We start from the raw sequence: 15,811 nt of genomic DNA, 5'->3' as shown, positions 1-15,811 counted from the left end.
CCGCGAATGGGAACCCACCTTACCTGTCCCCTGAAGTCCCAGCTGCAGTCTGGGGTGCTACCGTGGAGCCCGCTAGCAAGGCTCCCCGGTGCCCCACCATAAGTACCAAGCCTATGGCTGGAGTTGCGATACCACGGAGGGGTGATGGAGCAGCAGCACAGACGTCCAGACAGGCTCTGTCTTGAAGTAAAAAGAAATAAAATAAAACATAAAATAAAGCTTGGGCTGCTTGAAGCTGCCCCACTGTTCTAATGGTGATCCAGCTCCTGCCGGAAACCAAGACAAACAGATTGCCTCAGGCGGGGTATAGGGGGGAAGAACCGAAGCATCCTGGGATAGCAAAAGCTTTAACTGTTGGTGTCCGGTCCTCCTATCCACCACCTACACCCCATTGTCTCCCTATGGAGCCCTATGGACCCTGAAGAAGAAAAACATCTAAAATAATAAAACTTAGACCTGTTTTACTTCCTATACTATTATTATCAATAACATTAATTTCCAGTACATTTTCCTCACAGCACCTGAAATCACGATGGAAGGACTTAAATGCAATTCAAAACACACAAGATCCATTTTTTAAATCAGAGTTCCGAATTGCGAGAAGACCTTGGTCAGGACTCAGAACCCCAAAGTAATTCCGAACTGGGACTTGACACCCCAAAGCATACGCTTAGTTCTGGAGCATCTGCCGAGCAATTCACGCAAGATACACTTCGCAAATAGGCGTACATATGTGCTCACATACATCTATCCTCCGTGCGCTACAAGTCGCGCCACACATACTGTAACACGGGAGCTCAGTGTGACTCGGTAGCCGAGCGACTTTTGTTCGACTTTTAACTTTAAATGCATCTTATTCACACAACGATGTGACTAGATAGCACAAGCAGCTTCTGCTGATTACAATGATATGCAGCATGCCTATGTTCTGTGTGTGACTGCGTGTGTATCTGCATGGTAAACACTACATTACAGTGTTACAGCCGCTGACACTGTAACGTAGCATTTCGCATGCAGATACACCCGTACTCGCTCACAGAACATAGGCATGCTGCATATCATTTTAATCAGCAGAAGCTGTTTGTGCTATCCATTCGCATCGTTGTGCGAATAAGATGCATTTAACAAGGTAAAAAGACGCACTAAAAGACTCTCTGTGCTACCAAGTCACGCCACAGCATGGCGCGACTACGAGGGCTGTTTAACGTGCAAGGAGGCTAGATGTATGTGGACCCATCTGTACAATCAATTTTGCCCCTTTTATGTAACCAAGCCGAGCCTGATTTACAACAAAGCAGTCGCTGTACATTCAGACAGTATTTTTTAAATCTGGCAGCCTGGTAGACATTTGCCAACAGATCACTTGGGTACAATTCAGAGGAAGAATAAAAAAGGGAGCCAGACACTTGTAATGCAATATGGTAGTGGATGAAAAATGTTCTGGCATTAGTGAATATAAGTGATTTGTTAGCCAGAAAGTTGCTATGTTTTGGTCAATCAATACATGTCTGCTCATTCATCAGCTTACAGATAAAAAACTGCAAATTGTTTGAACACAATAATAATATCATAAACATTAACAGAACACAAAAGTCATTCCTGACAAGGATTACATATAGTTTTGTGCTGGTTTGAAAAATAAATCTATCAATGAATTAGACAAGACATGAGTGAAAATAATGTGAATTTCTATAGATACAGGGACTGATTCTGCAATGCCAACTTTCACGTAACTGAGCATTGTTTTTTGCAACTACGCCTGTGCGAAAATTTCTGAAGATCCCTACGGTGCAGGCATTGCACACAGGTGCTGTTGCTCATCGGGACAGACTGTATCAGACATATTGCGGAAAAGATGGCTAGTAGTGCAAATAGGATCCGTTCAGTGGGCGTGTTAAGGGAATGTCGTGGGTGAGTCAATGCAAGTGACTACGTTGCCAGACGCAAAGCTGTTTGTGAAACAGGAGATAGAAGTCGCAATGTCTGTGATTATGACCTCTGATTGGGCTTCTCGCTGTCACTCCACTTCACAAATGTAAAAGCATACCCCACACATAAGTGGCTGGAATAGCTTTTTGGATTTATTTCTGTACACTTTTTTTTCTAGGCTGACCATAATTCATCATTATAATCATTTATTTATGACACCACAGATTCCGTAGCGTCTGACATAACCATACAGAAATGAAAACGGTATAACAGTGGTAACTGTGTGCAGGTAAGCAAAATAACAAATTGCATAGAATATAGAAAAAACTAAATCAGCATAATGGAGCGTACACACGGTCAGATTTGTCAGACTTGTCAGATTTGTCAGATGAACGACTGAACGATTTGACCGTTTTGAACGATTTTACCAATGTTTTGAACGATTTGAACGATTTTTGACTGCATTAAAATGAATGGAATCGTCCAAGTCTGACTGCAAACCCATCAGATGTCAGATATCGTTATCTGACAAACGGGAACGCGCATCGTTGATCGTCCATCGTTCAGGCATGTCAGATATGAACGATTTTCCTTCAGATATGAACGACTGAACGATTTTTAAATCGTTATCGTTCATATCTGAAGGAAAAATCTGATCGTGTGTATGCACCATAAGACATGATGGGACAAAATGAGTGTGGATAGACAAGAGACATAGGTTACGGGGCCCGGGATTGGTATGATTTAACGCCGGACGCAAGTCCGACAGTTGGAATCCCGACAGCGGCTGCCCGACATGAGTGAAAATCCTGATCGTCCCTAAGGTAAGTATAGACTAACCTACTTCCCCCCCCCTAACCCTCCTTAGGGGTGCCTAACCCCAACCTTCCTCCCCAGTGCCTAACCTTAATCCCCCTCTGAGTGCCTAAACCTAACCCCCCCCCCCCTTCCCCGCAGCCTAAACCTAGGGGCCTGATTCAGACCCGCTCGCAAGCGTAGGATGCTCGCAAGCGGGTCGATGGTGCCCTAATGCACATGCGCACAACGGAGGGAGCTCCGTCGTGCGCATGCACGAGACCCGAATAACGACGGCAAAGCCATCGTTATGGGTCTCGCACCAAAGGGGGCGTGCTGTCGATGGTGACTGACAGCACGCCCCCTTTGGTGGGCGTGCCGGGGGCGTGGCTGCCAGACGGAGGCGTTCCTCTGATAGAGCCAAAATCACTCTTGGGCTTGCGGCAGCGAGACCCTAACCCAAGGTCTCATCGCAAGCCCGATGGTCACGATGGTCTTGACCATCGCGACCATCATCATGGACGCTCGCTATAGCTGTGGGTGGTAACCCACAGCTATGCGAGCGTCCATGAGGCCGCTCCATTTTTAGGTAGGAGGGCCCTGATTCAGAGCGAGCGCTCTGGTCAGAGCGTCCGGCTCTGAATGAGGCCCTGTCCCCCGGGGGAGTGCCTAACCACTTATCCTCCCTCCCCCTAGCCTAACCCTAACCTCCCATGGGGGTGCCTATCCCTAAGTCCCCCCCCGGGAGCCCTAAACCTAACCGCCTCCCCCTCCCACATCTGTCCGCGCTCGGCATCCCTTCGTTCGGGATGCCAGACGGCGGTCTCTCGGCGTCGGTAAAATGATAGGTGTCTAGATTTAGACGCTTGTCACTTAACCCTCGCCCGGATAAAGCAGTCGGGAAGCCGGCTGACGGGATTAGGTCCGCCGGCTTCCCGACTGCATACCCAGGGCCCTGACTGTGAGAGCTTACATTCACTGATGACATGATTTGTGGGAAATTGTGTCATTATATACCCCTGCCATTCTGACATGGGCCTCTCCTACAGGCTATCCCAGAGAGGATGGAGATAATGTAGGCGAGTATGTTTTCACGGTACTTTTGAATTGATTTTCTATATCATACGCCAAGCTAGCGCAATCTATGATTATATTTAGAGTAGGGGTGTGCACCGGCCACTTTTCGTGTTTTGTGTTTTGGTTTTGGATCTGGATCTTTCTTCGTGTTTTGGATCTGGATTGGTTTTGCCAAAACCACCCTTCCGTGTTTTGGGTTCTGGGTTTTGTGTTTTGGATCTGTATTTTTTGGAAAAAAAGCATAAAAACAGCTAAAATCACAGAATTTGTGGGTTTTTCTGCTCCTATGCTATTATTAACCTCAATAACCTTAATTTCCACTCATTTCCAGTCTATTCTGAACACCTCACACCTCACAATAGTGTTTTTATGTCCAAAAGGTTGCACCGAGGTAGCTGGATGACTATGCTAAGAGATACGAGTGGGCGGCACAAACACGTGGTCCATCTAGGAGTGGCACTGCAGTGGCAGACAGGATGGCAGTTTGAAAAACTAGGCCCCAAACTATACATAATGCAAAGAAAAAAAAGAGGTGCAAGATGGAATTGTCCTTGGGCCCTCCCACCCACCCTTATGTTGTATAAACAGGACATGCACACTTTAACAAACCAAACATTTCAGCGCTAGGGTCTGCCACACGACTGTGGCTGAAATGATTGGTTCGTTTGGGCCCCCACAAAACAAGCTGGCAATTAATCTGTCCCTGCACAAACTGGCTCTACGGAGGCAAGATGTCGTCCTCATCCTCCTCATCCACCGATTCCTCACCCTCTTCAGTGTTGTGTACATCCTCATCCTCACAGAGTATTAATTCGTCCCCGCTGGAATCCACAACCACAGGTCCCTCTGTACGTTTATTTTTTGGAGCACTTTGAGGGTTACACCACCCTTTAACAGACAGACGCATGCTTGTCGCTGCTGCTTTGAGGATGCAAGTGCGGCTACAGCCCACACAATTCACAAAGACAGAAAAAAAAAGAACAATATTTTTATTGTTTGTGTAGCACACTTTGAGGGTGTCACCGCCCTTTAACAGACAGACGCACGCTTGTCGCTGCTGCTTTAAGGATGCAGGTGCGGCTACAGCCCACACATTTCACAAAGACAGAAAAAAAAAGAAGAATATTTTTATTGTTTGTGGAGCGCACTTTGAGGGTTACACCTCCCTTTAACAGACAGACGCACGCTTGTCGCTGCTGCTTTGAGGATGCAAGTGCGGCTACAGCCCACACAATTCACAAAGACAGAAAAAAGAAGAATATTTTTATTGTTTGTGGAGCGCACTTTGAGGAATACACCATCCTTTAACAGACAGACGCACGCTTGTCGCTGCTGCTTTGAGGATGCAGGTGGAATCTAGACGGAATTTGGAACCGGGGACACACTACCTCCATCAATTGTCTAAATCCCACTGCACTAATGGCGGATACCGGACGCACGTCTAACACCAACATAGCAGTCAAGGCCTCAGTTATACGTTTTGCTTCAGGATGACTGCTGTCGTACTTCATCCTCATCGCTAGGGACTGTTGGAGGGTCAATTGTTTAGTAAAAGTAGTGATGTTCCTACTTCCTCTCTGGGATGATGAACAACTCCCAGCAGCAGCAACAGCACTAGGAGGAAGTGGTTCTTGATCTTTCCCTATTTTATTTTTATCGGAGAAAGTTTGGTCCTCCACTTAGGTTATATTGATATATATGTGCGGCTAAAGCGCACACAAACACAGAAAATATTTTTTTATTTTTGCTGGAGAGTAGTGCACTTTGTGGGTTACACCACCCTTTAAGAAATGAGCCAGCCGGCTCTTTACTTATGGGACATAGGTGCACGCTTGGCGCTGCTCCTTTGTTGATGCACGTGCAGCCACAGCGTACACAATTCACAAACACAGAAAATAATTTTTTTTTTGGTTTGGACTGGAGTGTACTTTGGGGGTTACAGCACCCTTTAACGGTCAAGCCAGCCGGCCCTTTACTTATGACACAGGCGCACGCTTGGCACTACTTTGTTGATGCACGTGCGGCTACTGCGCACACAATTCACAAACACAGAAAATATTTTTTTTTTTGGTTTGGACTGGAGTGTACTTTGGGGGTTACAGCACCCTTTAACGGTCAAGCCAGCCGGCCCTTTACTTATGACACAGGCGCACGCTTGGCACTACTTTGTTGATGCACGTGCGGCTACTGCGCACACAATTCACAAACACAGAAAATATTATTTTTTTGGTTTGGAGTGTACTTTGGGGGTTACAGCACCCTTTAACGGTCAAGCCAGCCGGCCCTTTACTTATGACACAGGCGCACGCTTGGCACTACTTTGTTGATGCACGTGCGGCTACTGCGCACACAATTCACAAACACACAAAAAATATTATTTTTTTAGCACTTGGGGGGAGCACCCCTGATGGACAGAGCACCCCCTGGACAACACTACAGCACCCCTTTAGGACTGGGACACTGCACAGGACTTTGGAGTGGACACAGCCCCTATGGAGAACTGACTGCACAACACAGTCAAGCCAGCCCTATGGACTTTGAAGTAGTGGACACAGCCCCTATTAACAACAGCAGCACAGCACAACACAGCCAGCCCCTATGGACTTTGAAGTAGTGGACAACAGCAGCACAGCGCAGCACAGCACAGCACAACACTACTCTGCACTACACTACACTACACAGCCCAGCCAGCCCTAACTCCCACCCTCCCTCTTCACTGTCCACAGCCGAGTGAGAAAATGGCGCCGACGCGGGTACCTTATATAGGATCCAAAACCTGCGAGACTCGGAAGGCGGGATGACGTTTTGCCTCGATTTCAGATCCGAGTCAGGCGGGAAAAGTCGAGCCTGACTCGGATCTGCCTCGGATCGGGGGGGTTCGGATTTCAGAACTCCGAACCCGCTCACCCATAATTTAGAGACTTTCTTTATTCATTTATGGCAGATGCCCTAGGCGTATTCACGCCTACTTTTCATACCTTCCCTTCTGAACATGAAGGGAACCTATGAAAATAAGTGTTGGGTGTGGTTCGTTTGATGACACCATTCGCATCATTAAGTGAGAGGGGAAAGCCGGTATGTTGGTGCTAATTGACTCATCTCAGCCCTTTAGGGGAACATACTCATTGTACAATCCTGCCCAACTTGCAGGCAGGTGCATGCCCTTTCAGGAGAATTGCAGCCTCTCTAAAGAGTCTGTGATGTAATTCAGGAGTCTATCGACCTTTCTGGAAGAGTTGGTAACTATGAGTGAGTATTTATTTGAGGAGCTTGTACTACTTTATTTATTAGCAGCTTTTAAAAAACTGTATTGAAATGATTTACCTACCACTGAGAAGCCAGACTTGTAAAGATATCAGTTGCTTTCATTTCATTAAACAATAGTAAAAGCTCAGGATCGGAGGAAAAGTGAGCAAGTAAACGTAGTTCTATTTGTGAGAAATCTAGAAGGAGAAAAGCTTTGTATAATATAAATGTTCTAATACCACAATAAGTGAAGTGCATGTAAGGTATTACCTGGCCTAGACTGAACATCACATACCTCTTTGCAAATGATGAGGTGTAAGATAGCTTGTTATTTTTGTACACTTCGCTTCCCCGCAGTGAGAGTGTCATTATAAAATGCAACTGACAAATATAGACAAAAATACTACAAATTCAACACAAATTGCTAGTCACATATATGTACACTCTGGAAATTGTATTCTTAGTTTATTTTTGCCATAAATTGGCAACAAAATATCAACTTAAATCAAGTTAGCAGATTCAGGGGGTTATCCAATTAGCGGTGAACGCAGAAAAACGGGAATGCTTTGCGATCATTCCCGTTTTTCAACTATGTTTTTTTTCTCCCTATCCTATTATTTCACCCGAAATAATAGGATATTTCGGGTGAAAACACATAGGATCCGTGATAAGTTCACGGACCTATGTGTTTTCACCATTTCGTGGTCGGCACATCAGGTCCGGAAAAAAAAAAGCCCCAGTAAGTGGCGGCATCGGGCGGATTTCGGGGCTAACTGGATAGCCTTGGGAGATCCATTAGCACCCAAACTATGTTTGGGGCTAATTGGATACTGCCCATAGATGTTGTTTAAAGTACATTGGTACCAAGGGGGGTATTTATCAAAGCTGGGAGAGTGATAAAATTGTAAAAAATTGAATTACCAACCAATCAGCTCCTAACTATCATTTTATAAACACAGCCTGTAAAATGTAGATTGGAAGCTGATTGGTTAGTACTGTATCTCTCACAATTTTATCTCTCTCCAAGCTTTGATAAATACGCCCCCAAGTGCCTAATTTCTTGGTTATGAAACAACATGTCCGCCTATCACTAAATGACTAAACGGAATATGATGTAATGTAAAGAACCCAGAACTAGTGGTCATTCCTCCAGAATATCAATAAACATGGAAAACAAACAATATTGTTAAAAAAAATTAATACATTAATGCAGTGGTTCCCATACTAGGTGGGTTGGTGGTCTAGTCAATCAAATTTTTTTATGGTCTATGTAATAGGCAAAACCAGACTGCTAATCATAATATATGTGGACAAACAGAAGTGCAACCCTGTCCGCCACCACATAACTGACCGAAGGAAGACAGTTAAGTACAATTTACTTCATATAATAATTTTTGCTGAATTTTTCAATAAGAAACTTTTTTGCCTAGTGGTGCCATGTAAAATATGTTGATACACATTGGGTGTCGTGAGATTCAAAAAGTTTGGGAACCACTGACTTAACGTAATGTTTTCTTTAGAAATTAGAAGGCTATAATTAGAGGAACATGGACAAGAATATGGAACATACAGTATACAAAAGTATAAATAACACCAAAGTAAACTCAGTAGGGTGTACTCATGATAAGATGAATGTAGCAAATTAGAATGTACAGGCAGAAGTCTCCCTCTTGTGGGCAGATATATATTACACTGAAGAACAGAGCCATTGTGCATACGTCGACTTATCTGATTTTTAGTTCTTATTCTCTGCATTGCGCTACTATATGAGTATGTTAGATATATCAATAGAAAACCAAATTGGTTGCAGAAACTCATACAAGTACTGTAGTTGTGTTTATTTGAAAATATTTCAATGTTCTATGTATTAGTTTAACATACTATGCGCAAATGTGTAAGTATTAGCCTATTTAGTTCACCCGTCTACAATGTTGTTGTCACATTTGTTTCAGAATGAGAGCTGCAGTATGAAGAAAGTGAATCTGGACATATTACCAAGTGTAGACGCATACCTTCCAACTGTGCCATATTAGGGGGACAGTGTCAATGATAGGGATTGGTCTCCCTGTCCCCAGAGTAAGGACTGTTGTTATGATTGTCGGGACTGTTGGGAGTAAAGCTGGGTACACACCTATACAATCGTCGGCCCGTTCTTTCGATTTCAACCCGTTCATGCGATATCCCAAGAGCGTGTATGCACCTTCGATCATGTGTTATCGGAATAAAACTAGTCAAATCGAAGGATCGCATCTTATATGAAGCTTAATATTCATCCCATTCGACCAGACGAGATCGGACCAAGAGTGCAATGTGTACGCACCTTCGACCGTTCTTGCGATTCTACACAAGCAGCAGTGTTGCCTCTGTAGGTGGTACAATAATTTTCTATCGATATTTTAGCATCGGGGATTGAAGGTAGCAAGTATGATTGTATAGGTGTGTAGGTGCATATCGGCAGTGTGGTTGGGACTTACGATCAGGAGTGAAGACGATCAAACCATCACATCGAAAGAGTGATCACAAAGGTGTGTTCCCAGCTTAAGTCTCACTCTCCAGGTGAGCAGGTCCCCGTTGCTGTGCGCTCATTTGCTGAAAGAGGCGAGCCTTCCACCTCTCAGCCAATGAGCAGTTCCCACCAGTGAAGTTAATGGTGATAACCGCAAAAGTAACCTTAAGTTACCTTTGCAGCCAATGAACGCTCAGCACTGGGGTTTCCATTGTGATACCCCACCGCTAAGCTCTCATTCGGGAAGTACCATCCCTGGTGGCTCGCGTATTTGCGTTGTTTTTTGTTTTGCCAAGACCGCATGGATTGCCTGCAGAATGAAGAGGACCTGAACTTCGCATAGGAGACGGTGAGTATGGATATTCTATTTTACAGGTACCCTATGGATTCTACTGGACAAGGTGACGTGATGGCTACAGGGATACATAAGTGAGTATGTGAGATAGTGTGCATGTATGTTTAATAAACTTTTACTTTGTACGGTGTGTGTGTCCTGTGTTTATTTTAATATTGCTTTTGCTGTTTTAACTACAGGTACCCACGGGCCCGTAATGCCCCGCATGCTGGTACTTGTGGTTCTCCAAGTACCAGCATGCGGGGAGGCTTGCTGGGACCTGCAGTTCAATAGCAAAGGACGATATTTCAACACTTACAAATGCACTGCACTACATAATCAACCCGGCACTCACCGCCAAGAGATGCCGGGGATAGCCCCAGGCTATCAGCCTAGGCCTGGGGTGCCCTGGAGAGGGGGACCCCGGCCTGGCTGACTAACGATCGGGGTTAATGCTTCGGCCCGGGGGATAGGGTTCCCCTGGCTGTGGCATTAGCCCCCCGCTAGAATAAGTTCGGTGCTGGTTCTGGTAAATACAGGGGGACCCTACTAATCTTTTTCCCCTGTAATTTCAGAACCAGGATTGGATCAGAGCCCAATGCTGGTTGCGCAAAATACGGAGGACCCATACGTTGTTTGTCCCCAGTATTTTGCACAACCAGAACTGGGCCACTAAAGCCTGGGCAGAAAAAAACATCATTTTTTTTCCTGTGGATCAGTCCCTTTCACATGCAACGGTTTTATGCCATGTGTAATGTTATTGCAGTGTGTTGAATCTCTTTTCAATCTGTCAAACTAAAGACCGTGGGCAGCAGCCATCCTAGTCAGTGATTTTCCCGGCTGTAACACGGCAGTGTTCGAGCAGTGTGAAAGCCCTAATGTATTTGTAACTTCCACTGATATTAAACAACGGAAAAAAAAACATCAGGTTTTTTTTGCCGGATGGACAAATCCGTTGTGTGTGAAATAGCCCATAGGCTACAATGGATAACAACGTCAGAAGAATCTGGTATATTTGACAATTAAGCAGCCCTCAGAGAAAAAAAATAACCAAAAACAGAGACAGAAAGGGGAATTCAATTAGGTGCGATTACATGCTATATGACAGTGTTTACACGCCGTTGCAATGGCAACTTGCCCCACCGTGCAAGCAGGTGCGAGATAATCGCACCTAACCGAATTTCCCCCCAGAGAATAAAATGTCATGGTAAAATTATGCATAACTTACCTGCTGCAAGGAAAGTATGGCCTTTGGCAGATATAAACATGGATCTTGGATTAATTGTCACAATTTCTTTGGCTTTTCCTGTTATACAGAATGTATAGAAATATGCAGCAGTAAAAGAGTTTCCTCATTGTGCTCATCATATAGATATTCTCACCAGGGGCACCGCTAGATCTATGGGGGCCCCATAGCAACATTTCTAAGGAAATATTTAGTTACAGCTAAATAATAAGAGATATGGTAAGAACTTACCTTTGTTATCTCTATTTCTACGAAGTCCATAGAGTTCCACAGGATACCTTGGGGTATAGGTGATGACGTCAGTCTTCAGGCACCACAGAGTTAAAGTTTTCAGCCTCCCAGGATGCATCTGGGTCCCTCTCCTATACCCCGCCCCCGGGCCAAGGCATCTCAGTTACGTCACAAGCCATAGGCCGGAGGAGGAGAAGAAAGAGAGAGAAGAAAGATCTGTACACTCACGAAAATCACATTCTCACCATAGGGAGACGGAAAAACCGGTGACCAGAATAAAGCCCATCTGCAGTACAGGTGCGACAGGGCGGGAGTCCTGTGGAACCTTATGGACTTCGTAGAAATAGAGATAACAAAGGTAAGTTCTTACCATATCTCTTATTTTCTACTGCAGGGTCCATAGGGTATCCACAGGATACCTTGGGGATGTCCAAAGCAGTATCCTTCAAGGGTGGGGACGCTCCTGTGCTGAGAGGAGAATCCGCCGCCCGAAGGAAGCATCCTGAGAGGCAAAGGTGTCAAAAGCGTAATACCTCACAAAGGTATGGACAGAAGACCACGTAGCAGCCTTGAAGATCTGAACTGCAGAGGCACCACGTCTAGCTGCCCACGAAGGACCCACAGACCTAGTGGAATGAGCCCTCACAGAGGAGGGAACTGAAAGACCTTCATGAAGATAAGCTTCTGAAATTGCCATACGAATCCAGCCTGCCAAAGTCTGCTTTGAAGCAGGCCAACCTTTTTTACGGAAGCCATAGAGGAGAAACAAGGCGTCCGACTTCCTAAACGAAGAAGTGCGGTCCACATAAATCTTTAAGGCCCGCACAACATCCAAAGTGGCTTCACCCACTGAAAGTCCAGGTGAATTGAAAGCCGGCACAACAATTTCTTCATTGATGTGAAAACTGGATACCACTTTGGGAAGGAATCCCGGACGAGTGCGAAGCACCGCCCTATTCCTATGAAAATTCAGAAAAGGGGGTCTACAAGAGAGAACCCCTAAATCCGAAACCCTTCTGGCCGAGGCAATGGCCAGAAGGAATATGGTTTTAGCTGTAAGCCATTTAAAGTCCACTGAGTCCAGTGGTTTAAACGGCGGTCCCTGGAGAACTCTCAGGACCACAGCCCAATTCCAATGCCCCACCGGTGGAACAAAAGGTGGCTGAATGCGAAGAACACCTCGCATAAAGGTGTGCACATCAGAGAGCGCAGCAATCCCACGATGAAACCAGACTGACAGGGCAGACACCTGCACTTTCAGAGAAGCCAGGCGAAGCCCATGATCCAGTCCATCCTGTAGGAAAGCCAACACCCTAGACAGGCGGAACTCCCTAGAGGAATACCCTCTAGGTCTACACCACCGGAAGAAAGTATGCCACACACGATGGTAGATTCTTGCCGAGGAAGGTTTACGAACTCTTAGCATGGTTTGCACCACGGAGTCAGAAAACCCCCTGGACCTTAGCATGACCGTTTCAACAGCCACACCGAGTCAGGTCCGGGTGAAGACAAGGACCCTGTGACAGCAGATCTGGTCGTAATGGTAACCTCAGAGGAACGTCTACTGACAGACTCTGGAGGTCGGAGAACCAGTGCTGTCTGGGCCACTCGGGAGCTATCAACAGTAGCGTACCTCCTTCTTGTTTTGAATTTCCGTATTACCCGCGGAAGAAGGTAAAATGGAGGGAAAAGGTAGGCAAACTGGAACGTCTACTGGACGGACAGGGCATACACCAGAGACGCCTTTTTGTCTCTTGTTCGAGACCCGTACACCGGCAACTTGTTGTTGTGCCGGGACGCTATGAGGTCTATCTCTGGAAGACCCCACTTGTCCACCAGACTCTGAAAGACGTCCTGGTGTAAAGATCACTCTCCCGGATGCACGTCCTGCCTGCTGAGAAAATCCGCATCCCAGTTGAGGACTCCCGGGATGAACACTGCTGATATTGCTGGGAGATTGTGCTCCGCCCAGACCAGAATACGGGACACTTCTGCGAGTGCTGCCCGACTGCGGGTTCCTTCTTGCTGGTTTAAATAGGCCACCGTGGTGGCGTTGTCCGACTGGACATGCACAGGGTCACCCTGGAGAACCGGCTGTGCCAGCTGGAGAGCACTTAACACCGCATGGAGCTCCAAAATGTTTATTGGAAGCTCCGCTTCCGCCCGAGTCCACCTGCCCTGAAACAAGTGTGGACCCGCGACAGCTCCCCAGCCCCGGAGACTGGCGTCCGTTGTTAACAGGACCCAGTTCGCCACCCAGAACGGGCGACCCTTGTTGAGGTGGGTCGTCTGCAACCACCAGGTTAGAGACAGGCGAACGTCAGGAGTGAGCCCCATCGTCTGGGACTTGAGACACTGAGGCAACCCAATCCATCTGGACAGGATCAATAGCAGCAGAGGTCTGGAGTGAAATTGGGCATATTCCACCATATCGAATACCAACACCATTGAGCCCAATAACCTCATTGCCGAGTGTAGCGACACTCAACGACACTGCAGACAACTGCGCACCCTCAACTACAAAGTAAGGATCTTTTCCTCCGTCACAAAGATCCACTGCTGCCAGGAGTCCAATAAGGCCCCGAGGTGCAGGATCCTCTGAGACGGGGTGAGAGTGGACCTCTGCCAGTTTATCAACCAGCTGTGACGTTGCAGTACCACAATCATCAGATCCAGATGGTGTAAAAGAAGCTCTGGAGACCCCGCTATCAACAGGAGGTCGTCCAGATAAGGCAACAGTCGGACTCCCTGCGTCCGCAGGAGAGCCACCATGACCTTGGTGAATACCCGTGGAGCAGTCACCAGGCCAAAAAGGCAGCGCCCGGAACTGGAAATGTTTGTTGCAGATTGCCAATCTGAGGAACTGCTGATGGCGCAAACGAATAGGAACATGCAGGTAAGTGTCCTGGATGTCCAATGACACCATGTAGTCCCCAGGTTCCAGTGCCAGAATAATGGACCGCAGGGTCTCCATCCGAAACAGAGGCACCCTCAAGGACTTGTTGAGGGCCTCTAGGTTTAGTATCGGACGGCAAGACCCATTGGGTTCCTGCACCAAAAATAGATTGGAATAGAAACCGAGGCCCCTCTGGGAAATTGGAACATGCACTAAAACTCCGGTCTGGAGCATAGTGTGCAAAACCTTCCGCAGTTCAGAGGCTTTGCTCCGGTCTAGCGGAAGGCCTGTGGTAAAGAACCGGGATGGAGGCCTGTACCGAAAGGAGAGGGCATACCCGTGAGAGACCACCTCCTGAACCCAAGTGTCTGTCGTAGTCCTCGACCAGCACTGGGCGAACTGAAGCAGGCGGCCCCCCACTTTGGGATCCCCCATAGGGAGGCCCGGACCGTCAGGCCGCAGGTTTGTTATCTGACCTAGGAGCCGGACGTCTGGTACTCCAGACCTGTTTCTTGGGCTTGGACAATTTCGTGGTCCCAGCCTGCCATGGAAAGGACTGTGCTTTAGGCCTACCTTGGGCACTGTGAGGCCGAAAGGACGACCCACCAGCACTAGGAATCGTAGCAGATGGAAGACATGCAGATTTTGCTGCTGCCAACGTAGCTACTATTTTGTCCAGATCTGGACCAAATAGTACCTGTCCATTGAAAGGCAAACCTTCTAATCCCTTTTTGGAATCCGCGTCCGCTTTCCAAGAACGTAACCATAAGGTGCGATGAGCAGCCACAGCTGCAGAGGAGATCCTAGAGGTGAGCATACAAATATCTAAGGCCGCTTCATTAATGTAAGTGGCCGAGTCTCGGAGATTGCCCACCAACTCGGTCTGTTCAGCCGAACAGTCAGAGTCCAAAGACGCCTCCAAATTATCCGCCCAGCGCTCCATAGCTCTGGCTACCCAACACATGGCCATAGCCGGTCTGGATGCTTCCCTGCAAGGGAATAAATGGATCTGAGGCAGATCTCCACCTTACGGTCAGTGACATCCTTCAAGATTACATCGAAGGCATAGGCAACGTGGCACTTTTGACTAGGCATGTGACATGTGAATCCACTTGCGTAGGGGATTCCTACTTAGAAAAATAATTGACCGCAAACGGATAAGCCACGGCTAAGCGCCTCTGGGGCTGAAACCGTTTACCTGGATTTTTCCACGCCTCCTCTAAATTATCCTAATTGATCACAAAGAGGGAACACCGTAGCCTCTCCCTTAATATCATGCCGCTCAGCAGCGGCCCGCTGTCCCAGGGGGTAGTGGAAGCGCAGGTTGGTCGCCTGGCTCCACGCTGCAGACAGTCCCCAGGGAGCCCCCTGCCTGGGGACTCAGGACCATGTGACCAGCGGGGACCCACCGCGGGACCCCGCTGCTTACCTGCTATCCCCTGGGATCCGGCCATGGTCCAAGACATCTGGGGGCACCACTAGCCGTGACCCCAGATGTCTACCAGCATCCCCGGATCAGTACCGGTGTTCTGGTACCGGCGGGGTGTAGGG

The 15,811-nt window shown here is 47.2% G+C and overlaps 1 protein-coding gene across 1 annotated transcript in view; it reads right to left on the bottom strand.

Moving 5' to 3' along the window:
* POLN (DNA polymerase nu) overlaps nucleotides 1-15,811 on the bottom strand; it is a 208,292-nt gene that overhangs the window by 91,385 nt on the left and 101,096 nt on the right. Inside the window, exons 19-20 of the mRNA XM_088454950.1 lie at nucleotides 11,116-11,193; nucleotides 7,130-7,244 (exon numbers count right to left, since the gene is read on the bottom strand). Coding sequence (XP_088311076.1) covers nucleotides 7,130-7,244; nucleotides 11,116-11,193 — 193 coding nt within the window. The remainder of the gene's footprint in view (nucleotides 1-7,129; nucleotides 7,245-11,115; nucleotides 11,194-15,811) is intronic.

This window comes from Taudactylus pleione, unplaced genomic scaffold (assembly GCF_031769625.1).
Source record: "Taudactylus pleione unplaced genomic scaffold, aTauple2 ptg000638l, whole genome shotgun sequence".
Lineage (NCBI taxonomy): Eukaryota > Metazoa > Chordata > Amphibia > Anura > Myobatrachidae > Taudactylus > Taudactylus pleione.
The sequence above is the reverse complement of the archived record's forward strand: the minus strand, read 5'-3'. Positions and strand labels throughout refer to the sequence as shown.